The 16,111-nt window shown below is 31.6% G+C and overlaps 2 protein-coding genes across 2 annotated transcripts in view; one reads left to right on the top strand and one right to left on the bottom strand.

Moving 5' to 3' along the window:
* Nucleotides 1–16,111, bottom strand: part of LOC111623332 (ninein-like) — a 54,726-nt gene that overhangs the window by 25,877 nt on the left and 12,738 nt on the right. Inside the window, 2 exon segments of the mRNA XM_023365867.1 lie at nt 4,159–4,298; nt 10,430–10,502. Coding sequence (XP_023221635.1) covers nt 4,159–4,298; nt 10,430–10,502 — 213 coding nt within the window.
* LOC111623339 (XK-related protein 4-like) overlaps nt 10,447–16,111 on the top strand; it is a 44,908-nt gene continuing 39,243 nt past the window's right edge. Inside the window, exon 1 of the mRNA XM_023365875.1 lies at nt 10,447–10,538. The gene's annotated coding sequence lies outside the window, so the exon portion shown is untranslated. The remainder of the gene's footprint in view (nt 10,539–16,111) is intronic.

Below are 16,111 nucleotides of genomic sequence, written 5' to 3'. Positions count from 1 at the left end.
AAGTCAATCAATTATTTTAATAGTTTACGATTAGGTAATTAACATATCGATATAAATTATTGTAGGAAATGTCCCTCTAGAAAAATTCAATGTACACGTAGAAATGAGAAATTATACTAATTAAATTTGAATGTAATTGTTATCATTCTTTACGAATTCACCAAATTTCAATGTGATTCACTAATTATTCCATTATTAAATATTAATAATAATGCGGTGAACAATTTTATTATTCCATCTTAATAGAAATTCGTATCTTAAAAGGTGACAAAAATGTGGAATTTAATTATCACCCGACAGCTATTTCAGGAAGTCTTCAATATAATAATAAATACCAGCTTCGTCAATTGACTGGGAACAATATCTTCGATAATTTTCAAGATGCTATTGCAATAAATTCTCAATAGATGAATTGAAAATTAGTTTCTTAGTTAGAAATATAATTTATTCTTCTTTTATTATCCTTCGTAAGGTCTATAATTTCGTTTTTACATACATTTTTGGACCAAGATGGAACGTCACTAATTACTACGTGGTCTGATGACCGAAATCTTTAATGAAAATAATATTTTCTCTCGTCTTTTCTCTGAAGTATTCAGCTTAATAATTCTTCTAACTAAGGTAATTCTACAAGGAATCCATTAAGTTACACTTCAATCATTTTTATCTAAGATTGAACTAATCAAATTTTTAACGGAGATAAATACAAAAACTTCGAGCATCCATCTTAATAATCAACTAACTTTCCATCATCTTTTCTATGTAGAGACTTGTTAGTGATAATTTCAAAGTTTAGTCTAAATCTTTAGTATAAATGATTAGAAATATATAATTTAATCAACTATTCATTAACACTTAGAAACAGTAATCTTTCTTGGTGAATGTTAAATTACAAAATCAGATTAATTCTTCCAGCTACATTAAGTCATATTAGAAAACGTCCCAATCAAATTATGAAGAGTTTCGATAGAAAATATAATTCAGAAATATTGTTTTACTTTCATAAAACATAAGAAAAACACACGAAAATAATATTTTCTTATCATCTTATGAAGTATTTAGTCTATAAGAACCTATGAGGGATGACTGAATGGATAAAACTATCGAACACCAGTATTTCTCGCGTGGAGTTTTCCATGTTTCTTCACATGTTTAACACCTAAATGGGGGAGAGTTTCTCATGGAAAGTCCTCGAGACAATCCTTTACCAGATCATCCATGTTATTCGTGGTCTCTTCTATGAAAACTAAACCAAATCAAAACCCCTAAGAAGATATAGAATAACAATTTTTCCATTATTTCTTACGGGTTATCCCTATCCGAGGAGTTTTATGTTAGGAAAATTATACTAAAACATTTGAAAATATCTATATTGCATTTTGAAATTTTGAAATTCTGTTTACAAAATGAAGATCTTCACAATTTCTATGCGGTGAATGAAATACATGGCTTGATTATTTAACAAATAAACCGGGTATTCGTAATTAAAATATTCCTACACAACGCTGTTTAGACGGATATTTAGCAATCCAAATGCGACTAAATCTGATACGGTGCATTTCAGGACACGAGGACATTTCAGTAAGGAAAAAATTTAGAACTAAAACTCGTCACTATGGCACTTTTGGCGCCGCAAGCATTAAAAATTTTATCTGTATAAGACACTGATGCTATATACTGGTAAAGTCCATAACAATGCAGGAGAAACCGTTCCATTCTGAATGCGACGAAAAGTATGTTCAACTGTCAAGCGTAATTGACCCTTTGATGCTTCTCACATCTAGTATGAAAGCTGCCAAATTTGTAGCATGTCCTCGAAAAAACCACACCACATCATCAAAATTCACAAAGGTTGAGAATCAGCTCGTTTTTCATGAAGCGCCAAAAATGCCACAGTGATGAGTTTTAGTACTAACTTGTTTCTTTACGGAAGTTTTCGTTACGTCTCAAAATGCCACCGTACAAGATTTGGTGGCATTTAGACTGTTAAATATGTAAATAAGTATACTTCCAGTAATTTCAAAATCTATAACAAAGCCGAAATTCTCAATTATTTTATATAAATATTCCTAAATGCTCAATAAAATCTTTATTTACTCAAATAGCTTTTGATTACTGTCTCTAGAAAGTTATGAATAATTTATATTATTATATAAAATATAGAAAAAACGAATTTCTCTTCCTTCCTAATTACATAAATCAAATTTCTCAATAAATTCAGAATTATTCGATATATGAAATGATATTTACACTTATTCAAATTAGACAATAACTTAGAAAAATTCAATTTACAACATTTATAGAGAATAACGGGAAGAAAATATCATATTTTAATTAATGTTTGAATGTCAAATAACAGAAATTACAACATAATTATATTTTAATAAACACGTAATTTAAAATAATTAATATTCAATGATGATTAATATATCAAATGTTATTTTTAATTGATAAGCAAGTAAAGTAATGTATTAATTAAAGCAATTCTTAATTATTTCCTTGTATTTATTTAATTAATATTTAATTGTTTTGTCATTAAACCCATATTTCCTTAAATATGGGGTTCAATTCTATAAAATTTAAAAGTATCATTCAATTCAGAAAGAATAATTTTAATATTGAAGGTATGTTTTATATAGCATAACCTTTTATTTATATATTGTAATTTGTAACAATTATGTATTTGTATTTTAGTTGACTGAGGAGAGGCATGAATAGCCCGAAATGTGTACAAACATTAAGTACACGTATCAACTAAATAAAAATTAATGATGAGATTAGCCTTGTGTCCGAGTGAATACACTATATACAAAGTCGACCCCCCTATAACACTGTTGATAATTCCGTTTTATATAAATTCCATGTTGTACGAGTCACTTAGATTTTACAAATACGTGTGCCAGGCTGTGAATGGCTCACGTATTTGTAAAATGTAAGTGACTCGTACAACATGTAATTCATATAAAACGGAATTATCAATAGTGTTATAGGGGGTCGACTGTTAGTTGGTGTTCGAGTTGCACAACAATTACCGGCACGGTTTCATAAGTATTAAAACATTTTTTTCATTATTGTGCATAATTTTTCTGTTTTCATGAGTAAAATATTATTGCTATGTACTGTACGTTGTAATGTAATAACTCGGGTTTATCTAGTTGTATGAAGCTGAATTTTATTTATATCTTGTAGTATTTTTTCCTCTGATATTGTTACTGTAGATAGTAGGAGATTCTAATTAACAGGAGAATCGTGCAAACAGTAGGAGATTCTAATTAACAGGAGAATCGTGCAAACAGTAGGAGATTCTAATTAACAGGAGAATCGTGCAAACAGTAGGAGATTCTAATTAACAGGAGAACTGTGTAAACAGTAGGAGCTTCTAACGACAGGAAAATTGTGTAAAATTTAATTCAAAAACAAATAATGCAATATTTATATAAATATACGATGAATATTTGCCTTTCTATTCTATGAATCGAATAATAATTTAAAATTTTAGTAAACAAATCTTCTCGGAAGTAATTAAAAAATAATTAGTTTCATTTACAAGAATAAATAACATTCATTACTGTGTTTGTAATATATTTAAGCCAAGAATAATATAAACCTGATAAATATAAACCAAGAAATACAATAAAACCTGTCTAAACGAAGATAAAATATCCGGTTTACACAGGTTTTACTGCATATATGAATTAAATAGAAATAAATATTTTAATTATCATCAAGTACACAAAGAATATTTTAAAAATAATTAAAAGTAAAGAAATTTTAATTAATTTTCTTTATACAGATACAAATTAAATTTAATTTTAAAAGTAGAAAATCGAATGTTAAATTAATCAAAGAAATAAATATTCTAATTATAGAAACAATCAACAACTAAGACAAATGAGTTTATTTAGTGCCAGAATTCATTCTATGACACAGAACAAATGACATATGATTAAATAATAAAGATTTTACTACTTAAAAGTCGAATAATAGACAAGAATTTAGAATGTTAATCGAGAGATCATTAGCTCATTATAAACGACTGCAAAACTTTTGTAATTCGACTTCATTCCAATTACAATCTTATAATTCTGTTAAATATTTTCTCATTGGTTACTCGGTTTCTGTTTAATATTATTACAAATATATTGTAAATATACTTACTTAACGTGTCTCAATTCGTTCTGGTATGTTAACATTGCAAATTTGTATAAGGTGGAATTACTTGCAGACATCAGTTCGTCTTCTAACATCGAGGTTAAATTTTGCAAATTGATCTTCATGTTTGGATTGAATCCCAGATCCTGTATTAAGAGAATTCTCTGTTAGTTTTTCTTATAAAATATGCATAAAAAAATAAGACAAAAGGTGCGAATCTTAATGTACTGTACACGTGCTTATTTATACACCAAAGTTTACAATTTGAGTGATGTTTGCTTATTAATACAACAATTTAATTATTTTCTATCCTAGTTTTTGCTGATTATATTCAAATTTAGTAAGAGGAGAATGAGAAAATGAATAAAAATTGCTAAAAATAACTAGTGTGACGTATTATGTTACGTATTCGAGTCAATATACTTAACAAATCTGTTATACATTAATTATAACTGATATTCTATAAAATTGTGCTTCAAAATAATTTCGTTTTAAACAATTTACATGTATTTTGCAAACATTTTAGTTATACATAACGGTATAAGTTAATTGTAAGTATTTTAATAAATGTTAAAATGTTAATATTGTTTATATATTCAAATGAAGGAACAAATTACAAATTAAACAAGCTGCACGAAAATAGGATTAAATGTTTGATTCGATAGAAAATATTATTAAAAATTGCATATTTTAATTCATTAATTGAGAAAAATCGCAGAAGCATTTCCTTAGAATATCCTTTTCTTCCTCATTAACGAATAGCAAAAAATGCAGCCTTCAATTAACACATTTTATTTTAAAAAAAGAGGAATATTTTTTTTAATATTTCAGTATTAACGAAGTATTTTAAAAGAGGACGAAAATAGTTATTAACAATTTAGTTAACCAGCAATTTATAATCTTTACTCGAACTTCTGATAACTTCTCTCTCTCCTCTTCCTCTTCCCCCTCTTCCTATTGCGAATTTTTCAATTATACAAGAGTAGAGGAGGAAAAACGAATAATCCAACAATTTAGAGAAACTAATGAAATTCAACAAAGAGGAGAAAATGGGTAATATTCTGGAGATATTAAACAAAAAAAGGAGAAGAAGTAGAAGTGGGCTCTTCCATTCAGCACAAAAGAATTTAAATTTGTGATCATTCCGCTTGTCATGCTAAGTGGTTGAATATTAAAATGAAATAAAATATTTGTTTTTGAAAGGATTTGCAAGAGAGAAAACGAAAAGGAAAACCTTTAGGCAGTCCTAAAGTCAAAATGATAGATGTTCATTTAGAATTTTTCCAAAGAAGAAAAGATATTACCGCCCGAAACCAGAGAACGTAGATTTATTGATTTTACAACGAATATCAAATAATTTGTCGACAAAAGAAACGTCTGAATTACTAGAATTTGGTAGTAGTAAAAACAAACATAGGAGTTATGAAAGAATTTAAGAATCTCTCGAAGAGGTAATGATGGTGCGAGTACACAATGAGAAATGATGATGGGCACACGAACTAGACAAGCACAATATTTTCACATCAAAAGATATAGCAAGGGTCCTCGCATGTGGCAATATGACAAAAAAATCTCCTGTCATACAGTTAAAATGATGCGGTTGATGACGTTTGTAACCATAAAATAACCGTGCTGTTACGTTTCCAATAATCGTATCTATTCGTTTAATCATCAATCTTTCGGATATTTAAAATGCACCCTCTTCATAACACCACCGATTCCTACTGTACAATGCTTCAATATTTGATAAAGCACGTTCAATATATAAGTCCGTAGTTTCAGAAAATTTAAAATATTTTTCTATTTTGATGTAAATAGCTTCGAGGTATTCGAGTCGATTCGTTTAAAGGTATTGAAATATGGAAGCAGGAATAACCAATATGTCTACTCGATCGAAGTTTTAAAAGCGGTCACGTGAACATTTTAAACTTTCGACCTCCTTTTAACTCCTTTTTTAATATATTTTATTCCGAGATTTATACATTAAAAAGTAATTTAAACAGTAGAAATTAAAAAAAAAGACGGCTGTAGATTAGTTAATTACGTTTAACGCACACAAAATTGTGCGGTTAGTGCGAAAGTAATGGAGCTGAAAATTTTGTTTAACACATCACAAAGCTAAATCAACAATAAGATCTACACTTTTTTTTTAATTTTGAGATATTTTCGCTTGGAATAAATACAGAAATATTCATTTTTCTGACGTTTCCATCAAGATATTTTATATTTATTTATATATATACATTTTTTTTAAGTGTAAAGATATAAATATTTTTCAGTTGTATCGCCCTGGAGGCATTACTACTTCTCTACCCTTTTACAGATGTAGATAAATATGAAAGTTGACAAATTCATATTCTTGAAATATTCGAAAAATATTTGTAGAAAACAGAAAAAAATTTCCTTTAACGTCGCGTATTAAAATCTGACATTTATATAACGTGTTATTACTACAGTGGCATACACAGATAAGTTTTTCTATTTATATAAAGTACATTTATATATATATAAAGTATATTTACTATATATTATCACAGCATTTCGTATAGTAACATATTAAGTCCTATAGTAACATCTATAGTTGCAGTGAGCATGTTGAAAAATAGATGCTACAAACTTAGCTTTCCCTACAAATTAAATATGTTACAATACTACTTTAGTAGAATAACCACGACAGATAATCACCCCCGTATCTTATCAGTAATAATTATTCTAATTAATTAAATAAACACTCCCGTATTCCGCACCTATAATGGTATTCCTATAATATTGATTAAGTATACTGTAGTTAAATGTTACTGTATGAAAAGTAGAAAAGTATGCTACTGTAGTATTGCTGTACTGTACAGTTTAAGCAAGGTATAATTACAGAATGCAATTGTTTGAATATTACATACAGTATATGTTACTATGGTAGCACGTGTAAAGGAATAGAAATGATGCAGGATGCCTGCAATAACTTTATACACCTTGATAAGAAAGAAAATGAAAGAATTTAAGCCTGTAATCATTATTCAAAAGCAGTTTTGCGAGTAATCATAATTCAGAAAACGAACCATTTCATATCAATGCAAATTTGATCGTGCAGATGTATTCTGCACAACCGAGAAAATTGATATTTAATCTTCAAAAAGTTTCTTCTTTTTTTTCTTTATTATTATTATTTTATTTCATTTTTACTGCGGTTTTAAAAATAAAATTTAATTAGCATATTGATGACGAAGAGTATTTCGTTCTAACAAAAGAAATAACTTCTGTGTATGCACATTGTTCGGATTTCAATTAGTTGTACTAATGAAATGAATGGAAAAATCCTCTTCTGTTCCAAGAATTGTTTCAATTGAAGAAGAGGAAGAAGAAGAACGAAAAAAAAAAAAACGCTTGAATAAATTAATTCTTCTGATAAACGTTTAATATTGAAAGAATGGTAGCATTAAATGATGCTACTATACAAATACTACTTACATTGCACGAAACAATATCCACCCCAACAAAGGAACCAAGACTCTGATATGTTCGAGGATCAAACCCTTCTCTCTTTATAAAACAAGGATTTAAATTAAGAAAATATTACAGAGAGATGGAATTAAGAATTTTATTAAAAGAACATATCTCGTTTTTTAACTAGTGCATAACTATTAGAGCATTTGACACGTGTGAAAGGACGTGGGTTCGCATCCTGTGTACGTATTTCTTCTGTCTAGCAATTAATTTAATTTTAAAAATAATAACAAACTATAGAAAGATGTAGATTCGGATATCATCCGAGGTCACTAAACTCTTCTTTTGTATTGTTATCTGGATCTTGATTTCTTGTTTATATAGAGATGTTTATACACTGGGTGTTATCTGTTTATTGACAAATGCTCGCTTACTAAACAATCCATTCAGTTATTAAATAGACCCTTTCATGTGGAAAGAAGTAGAAAAAGACTAATTATTTACATTCTAACCTTTAGTTGTTATTAACAAATTTTATTTTTATTAACTGTTTTCAATGTTATAAATAAAAACAATGTATAATAAACTAAACACTTCTCGTGTGTATATTATAAATACGTTATAAATATAAGCTTAAATTGCTTTCCCTTCTTTCTTACGCAGATGTTTAAGGCTATTCACAATGTATAGGAGGGTTTCCTTTACAGATAACATACTGTTACAAAATGCATACATGCATATTTATACAATGTATTTACATATGTCCTGTTGCTGATGCAAATTATGTAAGAGTAAATAATCTCATTAGGTTTATAAGAGAGAGAAAAAGAAAAAAAGAAGGTAGAAGAAGTGTTTAGCACAAGTCTTTTTGTGCAGAACAGCAGCTACAAACTAATAACATAGAACTGTTCTGACAGATGTGAAAGTTTATTGGACAGTAGAAATAAAAGAAGGAATAAAAAAAAAGTAGACAAAACGTAGTAAAACTTTCATTTTCTTTCGCTTATTTTCTTCACCTTAATTAGCAACGAGGAAATCTTAATCTTGATAATAAATAAAAATGTTTGAAAAGAAAGTTGAAGTGGCCATGCTCGATGTCCAAAGACAGATAATCTCTGATGCATAAAAAATTGTAATTTACGTGGCAAAAGCCGTCTCCATAAATTAGAAACGTATCAGAAAAGCTATCGGACCGAGCTCATTAAGCGAATTTCTCATTGTTTTACTCCTACGAATTACATTTTTTGATGTTTAACAATTATTTTTTGTATAGTTAGGTGTCTCGGATTGCACTCCTTTCACGTACAGAACTGCTGCAAAGTACTCTTAATAATTATATTCGAGAGGCGTCGAGGGTTATTTATGTAAACCGAGACTTGTAATTACCGAGTTTAAAAAAAAAAAGATTCTTTATATTTAAGAAAAGATTTATTATAGACGATATAAACGTTATAACCAAGCAATTTATGCGAGGGGTTATAAAAAAAATGGCTCACATTTTGCACCCCGGCTGAGGTGGCAAAATCCAATTTAATGAAAATCCTTTTGTAAAATGCCGAACGTTGCTTATGAATGCCTCCTTCCACTTCTACTTAAATCACTTTAATGGCATTAACTTAATCATTTAAGGGAGAATATTTTGCTATTAATCATCGCTACTCTGCTGATCCAAGATTCAACAATTTACGGCGTAATCCTTAACAATGTAACGTCTCCGAAGTCCGGTATTAAATTTAATAGTTAATCCTGGAGTGTTATAATAGTTAACTTCTTGCATTTCATTAAATCGAGTTATAAAGGCATTAAGGCTTTTAAGCGGGGTCAAAGATCATAAATCGGGATGGCATAAAAGGTCGGGAGTTAAAATCCTCCCACGCTCCAGTAGAAGAATGAATGACGTTTTCTGGACGTTTTGGCATAGAGTAGGGAGGAATTTGGTTCACGTATTCTGCCGAAACGGTAAAGTCTCTAAGGAGGGATTTAATATCGCCTCTCGCAGCAGTGTTTGATCTTCCAGACGCTTTGGAAAAGACCGGTTATCTATCGTATAATTGGTTGCACCTGACAGTGTAATCAATAAAAGAGAGTGTATGGGAGAAGCAAGGGTAAAAAATGATGCCACCTAAAGATTGTGAGTGCTTCTATGCCTTTATGGTCCTTCTAAAATGGACGTTTTAGAAGGAAACGAATTGGTGGCATACCCCACCCCCACAAGAGCAACCGCAACTTACAGGAGTATGCTACGAGATTTTCTTAATTTATATTCGCATATACATTAAACCGAAATTACAATTTAAATAATTCACGCGAATTCCGTGTCTGGTTCGTTTTCACTTATTAAATTAATCCCATTTGGTTATATTTGCATGTATAATAAGAGTTAAGCGCTGAAGGATAATCGAGAATTTTTCATGTCCTCCAAGTATGAATGATAAAAGAGAGTTTCTCGTCTCTTAAGTGGAGTGTATAAACGGTTAAAAGTTTATATATTCGGTCGAACAATGCGCGGTGGGTCAGGTAGATAATGGAAACGAACGTCATTCAGGTGAGCAGCTGGAAGAGGTTAAGCAGTACACAACGGTGTTTACAAACAAGAGCCGATAGTAAGAGCAGGTGGAAGGGGGTGTTCTGGACACCCGGCATAGCTATTACGTCAGACTTTTGCGGTATCATGGCGAGCAAGGACGGTCCGAGGAGAAAATCGATGGGAAGAGATCCAGTCGAAGCTGAGAAGGAGGCTGCGTAGTTGCAACTGCGACCGTCCACTGCTTCTACAAGCAGACGGTAGTCGGACGTTTACAATGCTAGACGTCTGATGTGAGTGCTTATAACTTACCTTCAGAACTCTGATGCCTCCCGAAAGTCCTAAATTATCCCATAGTTCTACAATGGTCGACGAGTCGGCATACCTGTAAAGATATGGAGAAGAGTTAGGAACGTTGAAAGTAAGTAATTTTTGTGTAAGAATAAGCTATTCTATAGCGTAAACTCGAAGAATGCCAACACCAGTAAACGTATATTGGGTCAAGGACGTGTTCTTTCCTACGATGTGTTCAAATGCAGCCCTCAAACGTGACTTTTTAAAATGTGCTTGTGGCTCGACTCGTCGATGACGATAGGAGTCATAGGTTGGAATTTAGGTCGATGTGAGTGCGGTCAAGTCGTGTGACATAGTTGATAGAAGAGGGGAATCGAAATTTATGCCCAACTAGTCATAATTAATGAATAAATTGGTTGTAGTGTTAAACACGTTCCGCCAAATAAATATATCAAGACGTAGGTCGTGCGTGTTACTCGTCTAATTAATTTCACCGAATTACGAAAAAAGTGCAAAGAGTAAAGGTTGTTAAATATCAAAAAGGAGACAGGGTGAGAGAAAGGTTATCAATAATTCAATTTCATCTGGATGAAAAGTAATCTACTTCCTGTTTGGTCGAGAGTGTATTAAAAAATGCGGAAATCAACTATAAACAAATAGAGGAGGTGGAAAAATTCAATATATCAAAGGCTAAAGAAATCGAGCGTAGAAAAGAAATGTCAGAATAAGTCAGAAAGACTGTGCAAAGGCAAAGAAACGAGATATTTTTGCTTTGGTCACTCTCAAGCGAATAGCCAAAAATCTTGTTTTGACTTTTTTCCGTGTCCTCCAGAGTTTAGAAGATGTCCCATCCTTTAAGAAATGCCAAAGGGATTAAAGCAGTTTGTTTTTCTTGGCTGTTGTTTAAACTTTAAACCTTGCCTTGATATTTTTCTGTCTGAAAATCAGATTACTCTCGCATCGTCTTTCCTCCTTCATCCACTAACAAATGCATTAATACCATTACGACGTTCGTATTACAGTTTAAACATTGATGGTTCTACGGTTATAATTTAGTTATAACTATTAGGCAGATATGTCAAGTAGTTATTCGCCGATACAGTTCGATAATTAGGTTCGATAAGTCGACTGAAATTTATGTTATCACACGAGAAATTACTTGATTAATTACCGAAAAAAAAAATGCAAATCCTCCGATCGTCAATGTTTTTAAAGAGAATTTCTCGTTAGTGATGCAACAGCTTATTTTAAGTTTTATGTCCCCTTTAATAATTTTGATAAAACAATTCTTGATAGTTTTAATTTAGTGAAGTTTACCCCCGGGACGAGTGGAAGAAAAACTACAAACTGCCAACGTCTAGACACTCCAACACTTGGCATGGTGTGAGAGAAGAAGAAGAAGATGTCGAATCGATGCGGTTGCTAATTTTCATCCCTTGTTTTTATTATCTATGCAAATTACCATTTGTTTGACGAAGGACGATTTCCGGCATCGGTATATTCCACATAATTGGAAATTTTTCTCTCTCTCTCTCCAATAATTTCTTTATGGTTTAAACTAAGGCAAGACTCGATCGGCTAAGAGGTTTATTTTATTTTTTTACCTTCTCCCTTCTCGTATATTCCGGATTTACTTTATGAATAAAGAAAGATAGATACGAATGGGTGATTTAAAAAACCGTTACGCTGCTGGGTATTGTCATTATTAGACGTTACGCTTGTAAGTAATTCTTAACGGGTAACTGTTGCCTAGTTTCTTTTATTCCCCTATTTAATATCACTGTTTAGTAGTGGTTTTTTTTTTCTTTGCAGAATCTTCGCTCGAAAGTAGACTTGTTTGGTGATTTTTACGTTATAACTTTAACGTTACTTGCTTTGTTTTAATGTCTTTTCTTATATAATGTTGTACAACATCCCTGGGTTGTGTATAAGATATTACGCATGAAACTATATAAAATTTATTTTATATAATGTCTTTTCCTGGCTAGTATTTAGTATTCTTTTCTCGTTCGCATCACTGTTTACTATTTTCGGGCATTCATCTAGTGTCATTATTTGCATAATATCTTTTACTTGGTGACTTTATTTAGAGTTTATTTTTGTTTGTTATTGCCTAAACTTCATCATTACCAACCATCCTGTACTTAGTTTCTATCGATTATCGTTTCCCCTCAATAATAATAATCATTACTTAGTATCATTTTCTCGTTCGATATCATCACTTAACTTTTCGTGTGTCCTTCTTTGCATAACATCATTCTACTTTGCAGGGTTATACATAATCTAATTAAGTTTGAATGTAACTAAACGTCGTTTCATCGGGGTGACGAATGTTGTTTTTGTGTATCTAACATCGTAACGATGTTATTAACATTCTTTACTCCTACTCGCGTACAATAGAGGCATTAAGAAATTGTTACGGATTAAAAAATTACAGGAAATAGCTCAATAATCATAAAAACCTATAGAGAAGTTATACTGTTGGTACGTGACGTTACCCAAGCTCGGTTAGTTTAAGTAGCATTCCCAGAGGGTGCACACCATCTAGTAAATTCCAAACGTGACGGAAGCTGCCAGGACGAAGCAATGGACGACTTGATCTCCGGATATAACGCTTTGGCCAGTGAAGCGTATAGGGTGTCATTGTGGTTATCCACAAGAGACTCTTACGCACGTTAGTTATGAATGAATGTTGCTATTGTGGTAAATGTTCGATAGCTTGTTACGCAAGTTACCGATCGACCACACATTGTTACGCACACGCAAGAAACTACTAAACAAATAATATTCGTTAAGCAAAGCAACCATGCAAACGTAAACGTTTCGTAAGTAGAACGATAAAGAAAAAAAAATATGGAGAAAATTAAACCAATTAGAGTAACTTACAAAATAAAATTACGATAATAATATTTAGAACTGTACATCAAAATGTCCCGGAGATAAGAGAGATTAATATTTCTTTTATTTCTTTTTCCCCCTCCCTCGAACGAAAGACATCGGTAATGTTATTAATTGCAAATTCACCAGTCGAGGTTGATCTTTCTTTTCTCTCTTTCTTTTTTTTTTACCGAGACAAATCAATATTTTAATAACATTTGACTAAAACGTCATAAATTTATATTACTTTTGAACATCGTTTAATTACATCTAGAGATATAGAGCATAAAAGTTTCCAGGAATTGTTGTTTTCCTTCGAAGTCACCATTAACGTTTTCGATCCATCAAAGAGTACAAGCCGCAACGTAAAAGGGAAAAGGAGGAAAGAACAGAGAAGAGGAAGGAGGAAAAAATGTATCATAAATTGCTGACCCTGCAAGACTTAATACCACTTATTATGCAAGAAGGCGAAAAGACGCAATTCTCAGCAATTTTTAACCGCGCCTTGTTAATATCTCCGAGCAGAAAAGGTGAGAGAAGCGTCAAACCGACAAGAATTGCGAAAGAATAAAAAATATATTTCGCTTGGTTAAATAATAAATTTAGCCATTATCCAATTGAAAAATGTTTCTACCATTGTTTATGTAGCCTTTTGTTTATCAGATGGAACGAGATTTGTGCCTGTTGTTCCTTTCGCTACCGTTGGTTCCCCGTCCCCGAGAACCGAGGAGCCAATTTAGGATGGACAACGACGAAAAGGGCTTAGTTTATGTAGCATGACACGAAGCTATCTGGAAAGATTATCTCTCCTCCTGTATAGTTGACTTTCTCGGATAATAGGCACTTTTTATTATTATTGTTTCTTGCGGATTGTACTCATAGCGGCAGAAAATGAAGATAAAAAATGGCGTCGAAACTTCTCATTTAGGTTTTATATGCGAGTGAATGTTTTTAATGAGTAGATTAGACTATGTTGTTGACTGGAAGCCTACTTGTTTACGTATTAGGAAAAAAATTATCTCGTTATTTTGGAATTTCTCTAGGAGTATTTTTAATGTTGTTTACATCAGAAGATTGCAATTTAGTTGTGGGGCGTCAGAAGGCCAAATGCAACTTGTTCAGTCTAAAATTTAACACAGTTGCCGGGAAGATTTCCATAAAACGACCATTTGCAGCCATCTAGACATGACGACGACAGGGAGGAAGACGAAGCTAATGAGCTTCAATCTAATGAAAAGGAACCGATTCTAGGCAATCAGGACAATGGATAAAGATTGTTTCCGTATCGAAACGTAATTTTATCAATTTTATTTAAGTAATAAAGTTATCAAATACGACAAGAGATGGCGCAATACTACAGCGAATATGGCCAAAGACAAAAAAAGGGGAGGCGAATGACATACGTTACAGACACTCACGGCGCTTTATCGCGTCTACACTTTGGATAGTAAAGATTAAAGGATACGAAAAGCATTACGAAAAGACGAAACTAAAACCCGTAATTCTAGCAATACAAAAGGCATTTAAAGTCGCGTAACACAGAAAAGATTTCAGGAGCATTTGCCAAGATCCGTTCCAACGGGCATAGATGAAACTTAGCTTGTCATTGGCCAAGATCTCAATGGGACGTATAGAAAACGACAAAGCACTCTCGAACGATGACAATAAGGCCGGCCTTGTCCGGCCATCGAGGAATGTCGTAAACACCTGCAGCAAACTATATAGTAGCATCAGCCAGACAGGGAAGAGACAAAAGATATGACGCCTTCACGTCATTGCTCTCTTCCAAAACTTTCCAATCTAGCCAATTTTCTCGTTACCGAGTTAAATAAAACTGCCAACCTTACTGGATATTGAGAATGTCATCGAGTGAAGCAAGACTCTAGGCCATTGCCAAGTAAGATAATTGAATTCCTAGTGACGCCAGAACCAATCGAGAAACCTCGATGTATTTACGATGACCGTAATGACAGCATCCTTCCATTTCCAATTTTATAAAACTTTATTGTAAGGTCGCAAATCACATTGAAACTAAACTAGACACAAAAATACGTCTCTTTCTCTTCCTTCTTCTACTAAATTCTCATCCAATATTTGTTGATAGTGCGGTGTTTATGACCTGAAAATTCTCCTTCGGCTTCATACGTTTCCAGTAATGGTTAATACACTCATTGACAATCTTCTTTTCTTAGTATTTACGTTGACAATTTAAGATTTATAAATTCCATTTTATAAGTCGAAAGTTATGTTTGAAAACTTTAAAAAAAAATCTTTCGTCATTAAGAATTTAATTACTTGCACAAAGAAAGAAGTTTATTTTAGTGATTAAGAAAACCAGCAAAGAGTGACAATGTCATTAATCCTGAGGGTGCAGGTGCCACAATTGTGACTACCACTACTTAATGTTTCCATTTCAACTGTTATTTCATTATCTACTATCACATTATTAAGTTATAATGACTATAAAAAAAACAGGTATCACGGGGATTTTTCGGCATTTTTAATGGTTAACATGTCTTGTTTTTAAACACCTTCTACCTAATTCACTACTGATTAATATCGTGTAAACAAACATCGAATAAACTAATTTCCTTTGTTTTTTTTTTCTTCCCCCTTAATTGTTATTAAGTTCAGTTATCTTGATTAAAAATTAAATAATATTTAAACAAGCTTAACTTAACTTTTTCTAATTAATTTCTCTTAAAAAAACTTTAAATAAACAATTTTTTTTTCTCCTTTAATTATCATTAATTTATGTTAATAAAATATATCAGGGGAATTTAAAGATTAAAAATAATAATAATAATAATAATAAATTTATTA

This window comes from Centruroides sculpturatus, unplaced genomic scaffold, assembly GCF_000671375.1.
Source record: "Centruroides sculpturatus isolate CEXI.00-Female unplaced genomic scaffold, Cexi_2.0 scaffold339, whole genome shotgun sequence".
In the NCBI taxonomy this organism is placed as follows: Eukaryota; Metazoa; Arthropoda; class Arachnida; order Scorpiones; family Buthidae; genus Centruroides; species Centruroides sculpturatus.
Note: the sequence above shows the minus strand (reverse complement) of the source record. Positions and strands in the feature narration are given on the sequence as shown.